The sequence below is a fragment of the Pristiophorus japonicus genome, chromosome 2, assembly GCF_044704955.1.
Source record: "Pristiophorus japonicus isolate sPriJap1 chromosome 2, sPriJap1.hap1, whole genome shotgun sequence".
In the NCBI taxonomy this organism is placed as follows: Eukaryota; Metazoa; Chordata; class Chondrichthyes; family Pristiophoridae; genus Pristiophorus; species Pristiophorus japonicus.
In genome coordinates this window covers 139,781,803-139,798,805 of record NC_091978.1, presented here as the reverse complement: position 1 = coordinate 139,798,805, position 17,003 = coordinate 139,781,803, and the positions used below count along the sequence as shown (strand labels likewise).

At 42.4% G+C, this 17,003-nt stretch overlaps 1 protein-coding gene across 3 annotated transcripts in view; it reads left to right on the top strand.

Moving 5' to 3' along the window:
* The window catches only part of slc7a2 (solute carrier family 7 member 2), a 309,829-nt gene extending 294,550 nt beyond the window's left edge, over positions 1–15,279 (top strand). For all 3 annotated transcript variants that reach the window (XM_070869767.1, XM_070869770.1, XM_070869763.1), the window contains exons 12-13: positions 11,169–11,277; positions 14,709–15,279. In XM_070869767.1, the coding sequence (XP_070725868.1) occupies positions 11,169–11,277; positions 14,709–14,881 (282 nt within the window). In that variant the 3' untranslated portion in view covers positions 14,882–15,279. The remainder of the gene's footprint in view (positions 1–11,168; positions 11,278–14,708) is intronic.
* The last annotated feature ends 1,724 nt before the right edge of the window (positions 15,280–17,003 follow it).

Here is a 17,003-nt window from a genome sequence, read left to right as displayed (position 1 = left end):
TTGGTGGCCCGGCACCCCCTCTTGGGTGCTGACCAGACCAAAACCCTCCCTGGTCATCATCATCATAGGCAGGAACACAAAATCGAGGAAGACTTGTTTCCACTCTAAAAGTGAGTTCTCAGGTGATTGTACAGTCTCTGTCACAGGTGGGACAGACAGTGGTTGAAGGAAAGGGTGGGTGGGGAGACTGGTTTTCCGCATGCTCCTTCTGCTGTCTGCGTTTGGTTTCTGCATACTCTCGGCGATGAGACTAGAGGTGCTCTTTGCCCTCCCGGATGCTCTTCCTCCACTTGGGGCGGTCTTGGGCCAGGGACTCCCAGGTGCCGGTGGAGATGTTGCACTTTATCAAGGAGGCTTTGAGGGTGTCCTTGAAACATTTCCTATCCCTGGTGCCCCAGTGTTTGCCACTAAAGTGGCTGCAGAGTTCGCAGCGACCCCTCCCTTTAACTGAAGGGGAGAGACATTGCGACGCGCCATGACGTTGTTGGATTATCTCAAAAGCCCAACTCGTTCACTAATGTCCTTTAGACTAATGTCCTGTCCTGTACTTGAGTCCAGGCACATACCAATGTAGTTGACTCATAACTGCCCTCTGAAGCAAGCCACTCATTTGTATTAAAAATCACTACAAAGAATAACAAAAATTACCACCCAGACTGCAGCAATTCAAGAAAAAGGCCCACCACCACCTTCTCAGGGCAACAAGGGATGGGCAGTAAATGCTGGTCTTGCCAGTGATGCCCACATCTAAAGAATGAATTTTTTTTAAAGAATGGGTGGGGCATATATGTGTTGCTGCAGCCATTAGTTTAGCGTAGGCTGGCAAAAAGTTAATTTTGGCAGTGATCATTTACATCACAACTTTTCACAACACATCAATACAGTTTGTATTTTCCTTCTAGTTATCGAGAAAGATAGAAACACCAATACAAAAGCAAAATACTGCATTTGCTGGAAATCTGAAATATAAACAGAAAATGCTGGAATTGCCCAGCAGGTCAAATAGAATATTTGGAGAGAGAAACAGAGTTAACATTTCAGGTTCTGATGAAAGGTCATTGACCGGATCCGTTAACTCTGTTTCTCTCTCCACTGATTCTGCCTGACCTGCTGAGTATTTCCAGACAGAAACACCACATGGCCAGCACAATATACTGACTCTTTTGAAAATAATCTGCATGTAAATGGCAAATTAATTTCATTATAGATCAGCATGAGGTGGTGCATTTTGGTACAAAGAATAAGGAGACCAAATAATGCTTGAAAATAAGAATCTGAATGCAGTAGAAGAGTAAAGGGATCTAGAGGTGCAGAGACACAAATTATTAAAGTAGCGAAGTAGGTTAATAAGGTCATAAAAAAGCAAACCAAGCACTGGATCTCATTTCTAGAGGGAATAGAATTGAAAAACAAAAACGTTATGCTAAACTTGTATAAAACCTTGGTTAGCTGGTCTCCATATTACATAAAAAGGATATTGAGGCACTGGAGAAGGTGACAAAAACAGATGATACCAGAACTGAGAGATTATATCTATCAGGAAAGATTAAACAGGCTGGGGCTCCTTCCTCTAGAAAAGAGAAGGCCGAGGGGTGACCTGACAGAGGTCTTTAAGGTTATAAAAGGGTTTGATAGGGTAGACATAGAGAAGATGTTTCCACTTGTGGGGGAGACCAAAACTAGGGGCCATAAATGTAAGATAGTCACTAATAAATCCAATAGGGAATTCAGGAGAAATTGCTTTACCCAAAGAGTGATTAGAATGTGGAACTCACTACCAGAAGTCCGGGAGTTTGGGTGAGTCTGTGAGTTTGCGAGAGTCGATGAGTTCGCGAGAGTCCGAGAGTTCGGGAATCCGAGAGTTCAGAAGCGGCCCCAACCTCGGTGAGTTCGGGAGGCCAGGAATCCGAGGAGCAGGAGAGCCGTAGGTAGGCGAGGAGTTCACTCCTGGCGAGGAGTTCAGAGCCCTCATCCGGGCAGGTAAGTGGTTGGCTGTTTGATTGGTAAGTATCTCTCTTCTTTTTAATTAGATTTTAAATAGATAAGTCTAATTAGAGGGATGGCAAGGCAGCTCATTCCTGTGGACTGCACATCCTGCAACATGTGGGAAGTCCTGGACGCTTCACACGGCCTAGACGACCAGGTGTGCAAGAGGTGTCTCCAGCTTCAACTACTCTAGCTCCGTGTTTCAGAGCTTGAGTGGCGGCTGGCGTCAATACGGTGCATCGGCGAGGCTGTTTCAGAAGGTGGTCATCCCGCAGCTTAAAAGCGTGTAGGCAGAGGGGACGTGGGTGACCACCAGATGGAGTAAGAACGCTAGGCAGGTAGTGCAGGAGTCCGTGTCCCCCCCTCATGAGTCCATCTCACTTTCAAACCGATATTTACTTCTGAGCACCGGTAAGGGCGATGGTGCCTCTGGGGAGTGCAGCCAGAGCCAATCCAAGGCACCACGGGTGGCTCAGCTGCACAGGGCGGAAGGATGAAGAATAAAAGAGCTCTACTGATAGGGGATTCTATAGTTAGGGAGAACAGAAAGGCGTTTCTGCGGCCGCACACTTGACTCCAGAATGGTATGGTGCCTCCCTGGTGCCAGGGTCAAGGATGTCACAGGGCGGACGAGGGGGGAGAAGGTAAACAGCTAGAGGTCATGGTCCATATTGGGATCAACAACATAGATAGAAAGAGGGATGAGGTCCTACAGACAGAATTTAGGGAGCTAGGAAGATAATTAAAGGGTAGGACCTCAAAGGTAGTAATCTTCGGGTTACTACCGGTGCCACGTGCTAATGAGTACAAGAATAGAAGGATAGAGAGGATGAACGCGTGGCTGGAGAGTTGGTGTAGGAAGGAGGGCTTTCAATTCTTCAGGCATTGGGACCGCTTCTGGGGGAGATGGGGCCTGTACAAACCGGGTAGGTTCACTTCAACAGCGCCAGGACCAATATCCTCGCGGGGAGTTTTGCTAGTGCTGTTGGGGAGAATTTAACTTGGCAGCGGTATGGAAACCTGAGAACAAATTCAACAGGGGCGGAATTAAAGCAGAAATTGGATAGCAAGAATGTAGAAAGCACATCTGTAAGACAGAGGAAATAATGGTTAATAAGTAGTAATCAAGGAGGTCTTCCTGTGCTAAATGGTATATACTTTAATGCAAGGAGTATAGCGAATAATGCGGATGAGCTAAGAGCACAGTAGACACTTGGGAGTATGACATTATAGCCATTACAGAGACATGGCTGAAAGAGGGGCAGGTTTGGCAGATCAATATTCCTGGCTACAGGATTTTTAGACAAGATAGAGAGGGGGGTAAAAAAGGGGTGGGGGATGGTTGCAGTACTGATTAAAGAAACTATTACAGCGGTGAGGAGGGATGATATGTTAGAGGGATCATCAAATGAGGCCATATGGGTTGAATTGAAAAATAAAAAAGGGGCAATCACACTGCTGGGCGTGTATTATAGACCCCCAAACAACGGGAGGGAGATAGAGGAGCAAATATATAGGCAAATTGCTGAGAAATCCAAAAACCATAGGGCAGTAATAGTAGGGGATTTTAACTATCCTAATATTGATTGGGACAAATATAGTGTGATGGGTATAGAGGGCGCGGAATTCTTAAAATGCATTCAAGAGAATTTTTTTAGTCAGTATGTAACAAGCCCAACATGAGAGGGGGCGGTTTTGGATTTAGTTTTGGGGAATGAAGCTGGGCAAGTTGAAGGGGTATTAGTGGGAGAGCACTTGGGTGCCAGTGACCATAATACAGTCAGATTCAAGTTAGTTATGGCTAAGGACAAGGATAGTCCTGGAATAAAAGTCCCAAATTGGGGAAAAGCTAACTTTGCTAAGTTGAGGAGTGATTTGGCCACAGCGGACTGGAAACAGCTATTTTGGGTAAATCAGTGTCAGAACAGTGGGAGGCATTCAAGGAGGAGATCCAGAAGACTCAGGCCAAACATGTGCCCTTAAAGAAAAAGGGCGGGAATAATTCTAGAGCCATCTGGATGTCTAGGGGCTTACAGGGGAGGATAAAGAAAAAAGGGACGCTTAAGTCATATACTATAGAATCTTTGGAGGAACACAGAAAGTTAAGAGGTAAAATTAAAAAGGATATTAGGAATGCTAAGAGAGAGCATGAAAAATTTTTGGCTAGTAAAATTAAGGAAAACCCAAACATATTCTATAAATAAAGAGCAAGAGGGTAACTAAAGAAAGGGTAGGGCCATTTAGAGACCATGATATCATGTGTGGAGGCAAAAGATGTTGGTAGGGTTCTTAATGAATACTTTGCGTCTGCTTTCACAAAAGAAAGGGGCAATGCAGATACTGCTATCGAGGAGTGTAAAATTCTGGATGAAATAAACATTGTGAGAGAGGAGGAATGAAGGGGTTTAGCAGCTTTGAAAGTAGCTTTGAATTGCATCCCAGGCTGTTGAGCGAAGTAAAAGAGGAAATTGCAGAGACTTTGACCATCATTTTCCAGTCCTCTTTGTATTTGGGCATGGTACTGGAGGACTGCTAATGTGGTACCCTTGTTTAAGAAGGGAGAAAGGGATAGGCCGAGTAATTACAGGCCTGTCAGCCTAACCTCAGTGGTGGGAAAATTATTGGAAAAAATCCTGAAAGACAGGATAAATCTACATTTGGAAAGGCAAGGATTAATTAGGGACAGTCAGCACGGATTTGTTAAGGGAAGATCGTGTTTGACTAACCTGATTGAATTTTTTGAGGAGGTAACCAAGAGGGTCGATGAGGGTAGTGCATAAGATGCAATGTATATGGACTTTAGCAAAGCTTTTGACAAAGTCCCACATGGTAGACTGATCATGAAGGTTAAAGCCCAGGGGATCCAGGGCAACGTGGCAAGTTGGATCCAAAATTGGCTTAGAGGTAGAAAGCAAATGGTTGATGGATGTTTTTGTGACTGGAAGGATGTTTCCAGTGGGGTTCCGCAGGGCTCAGTGCTGGATCCCTTGCCTTTTGTGGTATATATCAATGATTTTGATTTGAATATAGGGAGTATGATTAAGAAATTTGCAGATGACATTAAAATTGGCTGTGTGGTTGACAATGAAGAGGAAAGTCATGGACTACAGGAGGATATCAATCTACTGGTCAGGTGGGCAGAGCAGTGGCAAATGGAATTTAATTTGGAGAAGTGTGAGGTAATGCACTTTGAGAGAGAAAATAAGGAAAGGGTGCACACATTAAGCGTAGGCCACTTAAAAGTGTAGATGAACATAGAGACCTTGGAGTGCTTGTCCACAGATCCCTAAAAGTAGCAGGCCTGGTGGATAAGGTGGTTTAATGAGGCATACGGAACGCTTGCCTTTATTGGCCGAGGCATAGAATACAAGAGCAGTAAGGTTATGCTTAAATTGTATAATACTCTGGTTAAGCCACAGCTAGAGTACTGCGTGCATTTCTGGTCGCCGTATTATAGAAAAGATGTGATTGCACTAGAGAGGGTGCACAGGAGATTTACTAGGATGCTGCCTGGAATGGAGAATCTTAGCTATGAGGACGGATTGGATTGGCTGGGTTTGTTCTCATTGGAACAGAGGAGGTTGAGAGGAGACCTCATTGAGATGTACAATATTTTGAGGGGCCTGGATATAGTGGCTAGCAAGGGCCTATTTCCCTTGGTGGAGGGGTCAATTATGAGGGGGCATAGTTTTAAGGTGGTTGGTGGAAGGTTCAGAGGGGATTTGGTGGGGGGGCTTCTTCACGCAGAGTGTTGTGGGGATCTGGAACTCACTGCCTGGAAGGCTGGTGGATGCAGAAACCCTCACCACATTTAAAAGGTGCTTGGATGGGCACTTAAAGTGCCGGAACCTGCAGGTTTACGGACCTAGAGCTGGTAAGTGGGATTAGACTGGATAACCTCTTGTTGGCTGGCGCAGATACAATGGTAAGTACTGCAGGGAATCGAGTACAGCCAGGGTGATCTACTGGACTAGTTTCGATCACCTGGATGGGTCGGAGAGGAATTTTCCAAGATTTTCTTTCCCCCATTTGGCCTGGGATTTTATCTGGTTTTTGCCTCTCCCAGATCACATGGCTCCGGTTGGGATGGAGCGTAGAATGTTTCAATGCAAGGGGTGTCGCAGTTGTGTGAGGCAGACTGGTTGGACTGGATGCTCTTTACCTTTCTGTCATTGTTCATAGGTTTATAAGTAACCTTCAGGGCTGCTGACCGAGGGCCATGTGGCTCTTTAGTCGGCCGGCGCGGTCACGGTGGGCCGAAATGGCCTCCTGCGCTGTGGATTGCTTTCTATGTTTCTAGAAGGAATAGTTGAAGTAAATAGCTTGGCTATATTTAAGAGGAAGCTAGATAAGTACATGAGGCAGAAAGGAATAGAAGGTTATGCTGGTAGGGTTAGATGAAGAAGACTGGGAAAAGGCTCGTGTGGACCAAAAATACTGGCATGGATCATTTGGGCCTCATGGCCTCTTTCTGTATATTAAATTCGATGTAATGGGCATTGCGAATACTGGTAACTGAACCTTAATGAACAGAACTTCAGTTTCCAACAACAGGCTTTAAATCCTAAAAGAATGGGGCCGTGATCAGGGTGCCAACCTCAGTGTTGTTTTTCGCTTGGACTTCTATTTCTTTCCACCCATTTTTCCTGGTGCTCCTGCTCTCATGAATATAGAAACATAGAAAATAGGTGCAGGAGTAGGCCATTCGGCCCTTCGAGCCTGCACCACCATTCAATATGATCATGGCTGATCATTCACCTCAGTACCACTTTCCCACTTTCTCTCCATACCCCTTGATCCCTTTAGCCGTAAGGGCCACATCTAACTCCCTCTTGAATATATCCAATAAACTGGCATCAACGACTCTCTGCAACAGGGAATTCCACAGGTTAATAACTCTCTGAGTGAAGAAGTTTCTCCTCATCTCAGTCCTAAATGGCCTACCCCTTATCCTAAGACTGTGTCCCCTGGTTGTGGACTTCCCCAACATCGGGAACATTCTTCCCGCATCTAACCTCTCCCGTCCCATCAGAATCTTATACGTTTCTATGAGATCCCCTCTCATCCTTCTAAACTCCAATGTATAAAGGCCCAGTTGATCCAGTCTCTCCTCATATGTCAGTCCAGCCATCCCTGGAATCAGTCTGGTGAACCTTCGCTGCACTCACTCAATAGCAAGAACGTCCTTCCTCAGATTAGGAGACCAAAACTGAACACAATATTCCAGGTGAGGCCTCACTAAGGCCCTGTATAACTGCAGTAAGACCTCCCTGCTCCTATACTCAAATCCCCTAGCTATGAAGGCCAACATGCCATTTCCCTTCTTCACCGCCTGCTGTACCTGCATGCCAACTTTCAATGACTGATGTACCATGACACCCAGGTCTCGTTGCACTTCCCCTTTTCCTAATCTGCCGCCATTCAGATAATATTCTGTCTTTGTGTTTTTGCCACTAAAGTGGATAACCTCACATTTATCCACATTATACTGCATCTGCCATGCATTTGCCCACTCTCCTAACCTGTCCAAATCACCCTGCAGCCTCTTAGCATCCTCCTCACAGCTCACACTGCCACCCAGTTTAGTGTCATCTGCAAACTTGGAGATATTACCCTCAATTCCTTCATCCAAATCATTAATGTATATTGTGCTGGGGTCCCAGCACTGAGCCCTGCGGTACTCCACTCGTTACTGCCTCCCATTCCGAAAAGGACCCATTTATCCCGACTTTCTGCTTCCTGCCTGCCAACCAATTCTCTATCCACGCCAGTACATTACCCCCAATACCATGTGCCTTGATCTTATACACCAATCTCTTATGTGGTACCTTGTCAAAGGCCTTTTGAAAGTCCAAATACACCACATCCACTGGTTCTCCCTTGTCCACTCTACTAGTTACATCCTCAAAAAATTCCAGAAGATTGGTCAAGCATGATTTCCCTTTCATAAATCCATGCTGACTTGGACCGATCCTTTCACCGCTTTCCAAATTCGCTGCTATTTCATCCTTAATAATAGATTCCAACATTTTCCCCACTACTGATGTCAGGCTAACCGGTCTATAATTACCCGTTTTCTCTCCCTCCTTTTTTAAAAAGTGGTGTTACATTAGCTACCCTCCAGTCCATAGGAACTGATCCAGAGTCAATAGACTGTTGGAAAATGACCACCAATGCATCCACTATTTCTAGGGCCACCTCCTTAAGTACTCTGGGATGCAAACAATCAGGCCCTGGGGATTTATCGGCCTTCAATCCCATCAATTTCCCCAACACAATTTCCCACCCAATAAGGATATCCTTCAGTTCCTCCTTCTCACTAGACCCTCGGTCCCCTAGTACATCCGGAAGGTCATTTGTGTCTTCCTTCGTGAAGACAGAACCAAAGTATTTGTTCAATTGGTCTGCCATTTCTTTGTTCCCCATTATTAATTCACCTGAGTCCGACTGCAAGGGACCTACGTTTGTTTTCACCAATCTTTTTCTCTTCACATATCTATAGCAGCATTTTCAGTCAGTTTTTATGTTTCCTGCAAGTTTCCTCTCATACTCTATTTTCCTCCTCCTAATGAAACCCTTTGTCCTCCTCTGCTGAATTCTAAATTTCTCCCAATCCTCAGGTTTGCTGCTTTTTCTGGCCAATTTATATGACTCTTCCTTGGATTTAACACTATCCTTAATTTCCCTTGTTAGCCACGTTTGAGCCACCTTCCCTGTTTTATTTTTGCTCCAGACAGGGATGTACAACTATTGAAGTTCATCCATGTGATCTATAAATGTTTTCCATTGCCTATCCACCGTCAACCCTTTAAGTATCATTTGCCAGTCTATTCTAGCCAATTCACGCGTCATGCCATCGAAGTTAGCTTTCCTTAAGTTTAGGACCCTAGTTTCTGAATTAACTGTGTCACTCTCAATCTTAATAAAGAATTCTACCATATTATGGTCACTCTTCCCCAAGGGGCCTCGCACAACAAGATTGCTAATTAGTCCCTTCTCATTACACATCACCCAGTCTAGGTTGGCCAGCTCTCTAGTCGGTTCCTCCACATATTGGTCAAGAAAACCATCCCTAATACACCCCAGGAAATCCTCCTCTACCGCATTGCTACCAGTTTGATTAACCCAATCTATATGTAAATTAAAGTCGCCCATGATAACTGCTGTATCTTTATTGCACACATCCCTTATTTCTTGTTTTATGCTTTCCCCAACCTCACTACTACTGTTTGGTGGCCTGTACACAACTCCCACCAGCGTTTTCTGCCCTTTGGTATTCCGCAGCTCCACCCATACAGATTCCACATCATCCAAGCTAATGTCCCTCCTTACTATTGCATTAATTTCTTTGACCAGCAACGCCACCCCGCCTCCTTTTCCTTTCTCTCTATGCTTCCTAAATGTTGAATACCCTGGATGTTGAGTTCCCAGCCTTGGTCACCCTGGAGCCATGTCTCTGATGCCAATTATATCATATCCATTAACTACTATCTGCGCAGTTAATTCGTCCACCTTATTCCGAATACTCCTCGCATTGAGGCACAGAGCCTTCAGGCTTGTCTTTTTAACACACCTTGCCCCTTTAGAATTTTACTGTAATGTGGCCTTTTTTATTTTTTTGCCTTGGGATTCTCTGCCCTCCACTTTTACTCTACTCCTTTCTATCTTTTGCCTCTCTCCCTTTTATTTCCCTCTACCTCCCTGCATAGGTTCCCATCCCCCTGCCATATTAGTTTAACTCCTCCCCAACAGAACTAGCAAACACTCCCCCTAGGACTTTGGTTCCGGTCCTGCCCAGGTGTAGACCGTCCGGTTTGTACTGGTCCCACCTCCCCTAGAACCAGTTCCAATGCCCCAGGAATTTGAATCCCTCCCTTCTGCACCACTCCTCAAGCCACGTATTCATCTGAGCTATCCTGCGATTCCTACTCTGACTAGCGCGTGGCACTGGTAGCAATCCTGAGATTACTACTTTTGAGGTCCTACTTTTTAATTTAGCTCCTAGCTCCCTAAATATGATGACTGATGCAGGGATACAGTTCTACATGCCCCTAGGAAACCTCCAGTAACTTACACACTTGTGAGCCCAGATAGTGAGGACTGAGATTTCCTTGGTGCTGAGGCACCAGCTAAGATTAGCTAATTTAAATAAAACCAGGAAATGAGCCCAAGATACTACCACTCCTGTCAGTGCAATGGTGAGGGAGGAAAATCAGGCAGGACTTGCAAATGTGGGTCGCCGCCCAGAAGAACATCAGAGCAAGTTTCTAAAGAGTCAGGTGGATATTCTGTCTGCCCCATACAAGGCCTCTGACATCATAAGGAGATTGGGCTGGTGAGTCAGCTTCTCCTGCCAGAATTTCCATCTCCTTCCTGCCCAACAGTGATGTAAGAATCAGTATCCTCACCATTGCAGTGGTGGAAGTGGGGCCCATCACGGTCTCCAGGCTAGGGTTATGGCTTGCAAGATCCCAAAACTGACTTTAACAATTTTCTTTTAATCGGCTCTCTTTGCTTTGCTATATCTTCTGGTAGGGGTCCATCAACCACATCCCCAAGCAGTCATATAGTTCTCCATTTTCCTCATTCTCTCACCCGTGGGCACAAAGATGCAACTAAACTGTTGCATATGCCTGCAGGGATTATTTAAATTAGATAACCCCACCCTTTCTCTAGATAATCTGGCGGGGTGAGGAGCGGTGGTCTGTGGAAGGGCAGAAATCCTACTCCCCTGCACTTGCATTGGCGCAATAGGCCTAATAATTTTCAGGCCCTGCATATGGGCAGATTATTTTATTGTGGGGTTGGGGGGGCGGGGAGGGATGTTGACAACCAAACCTGATGCTGTCCTCACCAGCACTTTCCAGCAGGAGTCACTGATAGTGAGCAGCAACAGGAACCTGACTGGTTAGTTAGTCCATGCCTATCACAGAGGGAGAAATGCGAGTTGTAGCTCCCTTACTGCCATTGCCTGCAGAAATTACCTAAATGAAATAAAACCAGGAATTGAGTCTCTGGCTGCTGTTCTTTGACTCTTTTGTTTCAGATATCGGATAGTACTTTATTACGGTACAATGTACACAGGTTTTTCTGCGAATTGCCATTTATGAAAGATTAAATTATAGGATTTTAAGATGTGTGTAAAACTTCTATAAGAAGTTAACCATGTTGATCTGTTTTAGGTGCCACTCTTACCATTCTTGCCTGTTGTCAGCATCTTTGTCAATATCTACCTAATGATGCAGTTGAGTGGGGACACATGGATCCGTTTTTCTATTTGGATGGCTGTTGGTAAGCACCAGTGGTACAATTTTTCTTTTATATATTTATTCAATATTTTTGAAAGTGCCTATCACATCAGGCTTCACAGCCCTAAAATTCCTGGTGGGTGGTTGTGCCGCTGGATGTGTGTGCGCACGCCAGCTGAAGACAGGTCAACCACAAACCGATAGTCTGCGGGAACTCTTCAACGGTCATTCATGAACAACGGGCACTTAGGTGAGGTACTGGAAGATGACCAGTACCTACCCATGCAGCTGTATCCAGCAAAAGAATCCTTGCCTTTCAAACAAAAGGAAGGAGAGAAGAGAAAAAATAAGTGAATAAAATTGTTGGGTGAAGCTCTAAGTCATCAGTTGGAGAGTGTGAATGATCTGAAGAAGCAGTGGTCATTCTTTGCCTAAATGACAGCTTAATTTCCTTCCTGCTTCCCTGAGAATAAACAATATGGGTTTCAGTACAGCAGAAGTAAAATGTTTGGATTCAAATGTGATTTCTGCCAAATCCAAAATGGAGCATAAGGCTTCGCAATGTAAGATAAATTTACTTTTAATTAATGAGATAGAATTACGTTAATAGTAGTTCCATTATGAAGCAACATTTCTAAAAGACTATCCAATAGATATTTAAGCTTGTATTCTCCATTTTATTTTTTAAATAGTTCATTTCATTTTATCCCAATTTTAAATGTTCTTTTTTCCCAAACTAAAAATGAAAAGTTAACAAGAACACAGAGGCTTAGAAATTCGATTTGGGCGGTATTAGATCAGCTGCCCGTTATACGCAGCGTCTAATATTCGGTTTCATTGACTGCAGTGGAACTGATTATCGGGTGCTATATATAACAGCCGGCCAGCCCAATACCACCTATTTTGCACCACTGCCTGAGACAAATTTCTAGTCAGATAGTTTCTGAAAATAAAACCCAAAAACTTTTTTCTTGTCTTTTCTGGGGCAATTTGTGTTGGTTTCAATGTAATAGTCATCATTGAATGTGTAAACCATATACTGTATATTAAAATAAAAAATATTTTTGATTTTTAGATTATTGATCTGACAAAATTGATCATTTTTAAACATCAATTTATTATTAAATTTGGTACATTGGGTGCAACTTTTATTATAAATACTTGCAGTATTGTTACTCCTTCAGGTGACGCTGATAGGTCCTTCAAAGTTGTTGTGTGACACACTTGAGGGTTTCCACAATTCACTCAAAATGCTTTTCCAGAACAATTTTTTTCTCAGTAACTGAAATTTCTAATGTCCAAAAGAAGGGTTTAAACAAAATATAAAAAATCAAAAGATTACATATTTCACAATAACATGATTACATTTATCCATTGAATTGTCATTTATGTCTTTTAATGCCTTCATTAAAGTTTCTATGTGAAGGCCTCAATCTTTCTCCCAAAAGCATAGACTTAGATTTGATATTTTGCCCGAAACTGACTCTTTAGTATTCAGGGTACAGCAGTGTACCTATTTTTTCTGGGTACATCAGTGCTGTTCAGTTAGTTGTAATTTGGGATATTTTCTTCTCTGATGAGAGAGAATGTGTGCTTTCTTCACTTTCAATAAAAACTGTTAAATTTGGAAGTTAATTTATCATCTCACATATATTTAAAGGGAAAAAACAATGTTAATACTTATACCTGTGAGACAGAGATTCTAATTGCTTACATATGTGAGATAAAATGAGAGAGACAAACAGAACGTCACAGCTGGAGAGAATGGTTGATGGGTAGGTTCTTTCCTCATTCTAATTTTATTTCTTTAAAAAAATTAAACTTTGAAAGTAAACAGGGAACCAGACAGAATGGGGGTGGGAGAGGAGGAAAATTGATTTGCCTCTGGAGGGAGTGGATGAAGGATTAAGGTAAAGTGGAGGATTCAAGGACTGAGTGGACAGTTCAAAGGGAAAAAATAGGTGTTGGTTAGAAATGGGAATGGTTAGTGGGAAGGTGAGGGACTAGGGATGCAATGGCAGCCACTGAGGGTCACATTTTCCCTGCAAACCTCCCCACCCAAAATGCAGCCTGCAGCCATTGATGGCTCCTTTCACTGTCACACCACCCATCACCTCCCACCCAAAAGAAAAAACCAAAAGACAGAGAGAAGTCAAAAGACGTATGCAGAGTTATGCGGAGAGATATAAGCAGAAGAGAGACACAGAGAAACAAAGTCATCAGAGACTGATAAGAGAGTGGCCATAATCTCTGACTTAACATGTGCAATGCCAGAGAGGTTGACTAGCTTGCTTAAAAATAAATCCAGGGACGAGAGAAAGTGCTTCAATTGACTGTTGTGATTTGCATGTAGTGATGCCATCTGCTGGTTAGAGCTGGCAATTACATGATTTATTAAGAAGTATTCAGTCATAAGACGGTGGACAGCAGCTGAGGTAAGTTCTATGGGCTAGAAATTCGGTTTTTGGTGATGGCGATTTTTTTTGCCACAAATATCGATATCACTCTGCTACCGCCAAGAGGCCTAAAATTCGGGCTTCAATGCGCCCAGCGGTAAAAATCAGCGTTGCACGAGGATTCGTGGCGCAAACCGTGAATTTTCTGCAACTTTTCTCCGAGGCCGATACCGCTGCGAGAGAGGCCTTGGGAGTGGGGAAAACACCAAAAAGAAAATTGTAAAAAATCACGAAACATTCACAAGACATTTAACTATCGAATCGCTGCAAAAAAATTAAAACATTAAAATTTTAACTTGTCTTTTTTGCATGTCTTCATACCTACCGCGGTTCCAAGGGCTGCAATGCAGGTTTTTCCCTGGCGGTTTTTTCCGTCCTAACTACGGTGCATGCTGAGCCAAGTTTTTGGTAAAAGCGCTATTTCGAGTCTTGCACGTCGGCGGTCCGCTCCCCAGCGGTACTTAAAAACCACCGGCGCAAGACTTCTCCGAATTCCCAGTTCATCATTTTTCACCAAAAATGACAAAATATCGCTGAAAAGCCGGGCGCAAGGTTGGCGAATTTTTAGCCCTAAGGTTTTAAAAGACTGGAAGGGTTCAATAACGATGTCAGGTAACCAAAAGTTTTTCCAGTCTTGCAGAGACTCCTTTGTTTTCTTTCTAAGTGTCCCAGTAGAAGATTTATTCAAGTGAGCCTTTGTTATTGCTAACCACCATACTTGGGTATTTCCAGGAATGTCCATTGCACATGACAAAAAGATGGAGGGAGTGGTTTTACTGATACACAACTGTACTATTTCCAAATATCCTTTTCCAACATCTTATAGTGGTAGCAAATGCAGACTATTTACTAGTTTTCCTGAACTTTTGACTTTCATAAAGAAAACTTCAGAAAATATTTAAATCTTTTTGGAATTCTGATGAAATGTCTTTGTATATTATAATGTAAGTAACACTGCTAAACAATAAACATATTTTCATATTCCATGCTCTATTTAATAATGTTTTTTTGTTTAAAGGATTTGTAATCTACTTTAGTTATGGCATCAGACATAGTGTGGAAGGTCACCGCGATGATGAATCAGTGCACAGCGAAACTGAGAACATAAAGAATATAGAAGGAATGGACGACAATGAAATGGCAACTGAGCTTGACCAGTTTATTCTGCATGAAAAGACAAGTGAATGTTAGCTTTAGACAGCAATACAACATACCAGTTTGCCTGTTGTCATGAGTAGTGAAGCTGTATTGACTTTGGTCTCAGAATTATGTCAAAACTCTGTTAATGGCCGATTTGTACTAACGAATGAGCGTTTTGCAGCAGATCGCCTGATTATGGGGCAACTGAAGTATATTTGCTGATTAGCTGCATGTACCTCTGTGCCACATTCAGTGACTCTATGGTTGATTTAATCCCATCAAAATAATATTGATTGAAAAGCTAAATATATTTTCCCAAAACAAAAGGATCTCTGCTGTGAGAAAAGACTGAGAGGCAAGTGGCTGTAAAGATTTTAATTTGCAATACATTGTTTTTTCTAATAAACAGCAAAAGAAAATGTTTTTTTTAACCATTTGGCAGTGTAATTATTACCGTCCTTAAGATTTTCTGTCATTATTCCAAATGATTTAATTTGAAAGCTTGGATGCTACTGCGTTCATTCATAATGTTAGATATGAGAAGAATTATATCATTGGAGCATTGCTCAGTGTTTTTCTGCATTCAGTTTAAAAAAACTAAATCAAAAAGAAAGATCTTGGAGGCAGTTGGGTTTAGAAATGAAAAGGGGGAGGGAAGAAAGGTATATTTTCTCCATTCACTAAACTCAGCGAACTCAGGAAAATGTCACCCTAAATGGATGAAAAGTTTAGTATTCTAAAACTTTTAATCCTCCATTAACCTGTTCAGCTGCAAATTCTAGTTTGTAGGCACTAAACCTTAGTAATGCATCTTTTGGGGCAATAGTGTTCAGATCAAGTAGTGTTTCCAGTTTATCTGAGAATGTGTGACAACCATTCATGTTTCTAAAGTACAAAAACTATACAGAAAACATTTACTGTGAATTAGAAAAAGGTTTAGCGTTGACAAGTTCTTATAAGGGATGATACTACCTATTTTTGTGGTGCTGTATTTTTGTTTTTAAAATCCTGATTATAGGTCGCCTTCTTATGAAGAAACTTAAAAGAAAATACTGTGAAGCACCAGCCTCCTGGCTCATGTAGTGATGAGTTTAAGTGATTCTTAGCCATGAGACCAAGAAGTTGAGTTTCAGGGCAGTCTCATTTAGCCTTGGCTGCCTCAATTGAAGTAGTTTTGACAATTCTGGGAAAAGTAGTGGTGAGGGATAATAACATCGCAGGGACAGAAAATCTGACCAATTCTGATGCCCCCTCAACTACAGTCACAGCTCCTATCTTTGGCCATTCTGCCTTCAAGTCATATAATATAAACAACCAGTGGTAGAGGAATATTTTGCCCCAGGGATACTGGGAAAGTAATAGTTATTACATACTACAATACATTATTCAGCAGTCAACCAAATGTCAAGTTTTTACATCAAGAGTGTTTAGTAAAACATTTGGGTAATTTTCACTTTCGATTCGGGCGGTAAACGCGTTTGCAGACCTGATTTTCAGCTGGGATGTATAATGGGGTCTGATCCGCAACTGCCTCTTTACTGGCCACAACGAAAGTGATAATTACACTCAAGTTGAAACTTGTCAATTCTTTATTCAAGCGCTGTATGTTCCATGTTTACTTGCTGAATTGATGGAATCTGCTAGTGCTTTCTGAATTGTTCCCGATTGTAGTTTTGTTCTTTGTGTGTGTGCAGAGTTCCTTGACATATTTTGGGAGACCTTGAGCTTCAGTAGAGCTATAACTGAAGGGATACAATTTTGAGGTGCGCTGTAGGGAGGTTCCACTATCCTAGGAAGTAGCCGTTGAAATTTAATCAAAAATGTTGCTTCTTACTAATTATAAATGTAAAAGCAAAACAAATCATACATATAGTGAACAATTTTTAAAGGAACTTGCCCAATTCAAATCTTTTAAACATTATTAACGTTTATATATTTCACAATATATTAAATTGTCCTCAACTGCAGTGATAATCAGTTAATATTGGCAAGACTTAGAAAAGATACTATTGTCACATCAGGATCTGCTGCTCGAATTAAATATACTGTTTTCATTACTGAAACACAAAATAATCTGGGAAAAATGGAACAAGTTGTCCTTTTTACTTTCCCAAATTAATTCTGATTAGTTCACTTCATTTGATAAAATTACTGAAGCCTTAAAGAGACTGTA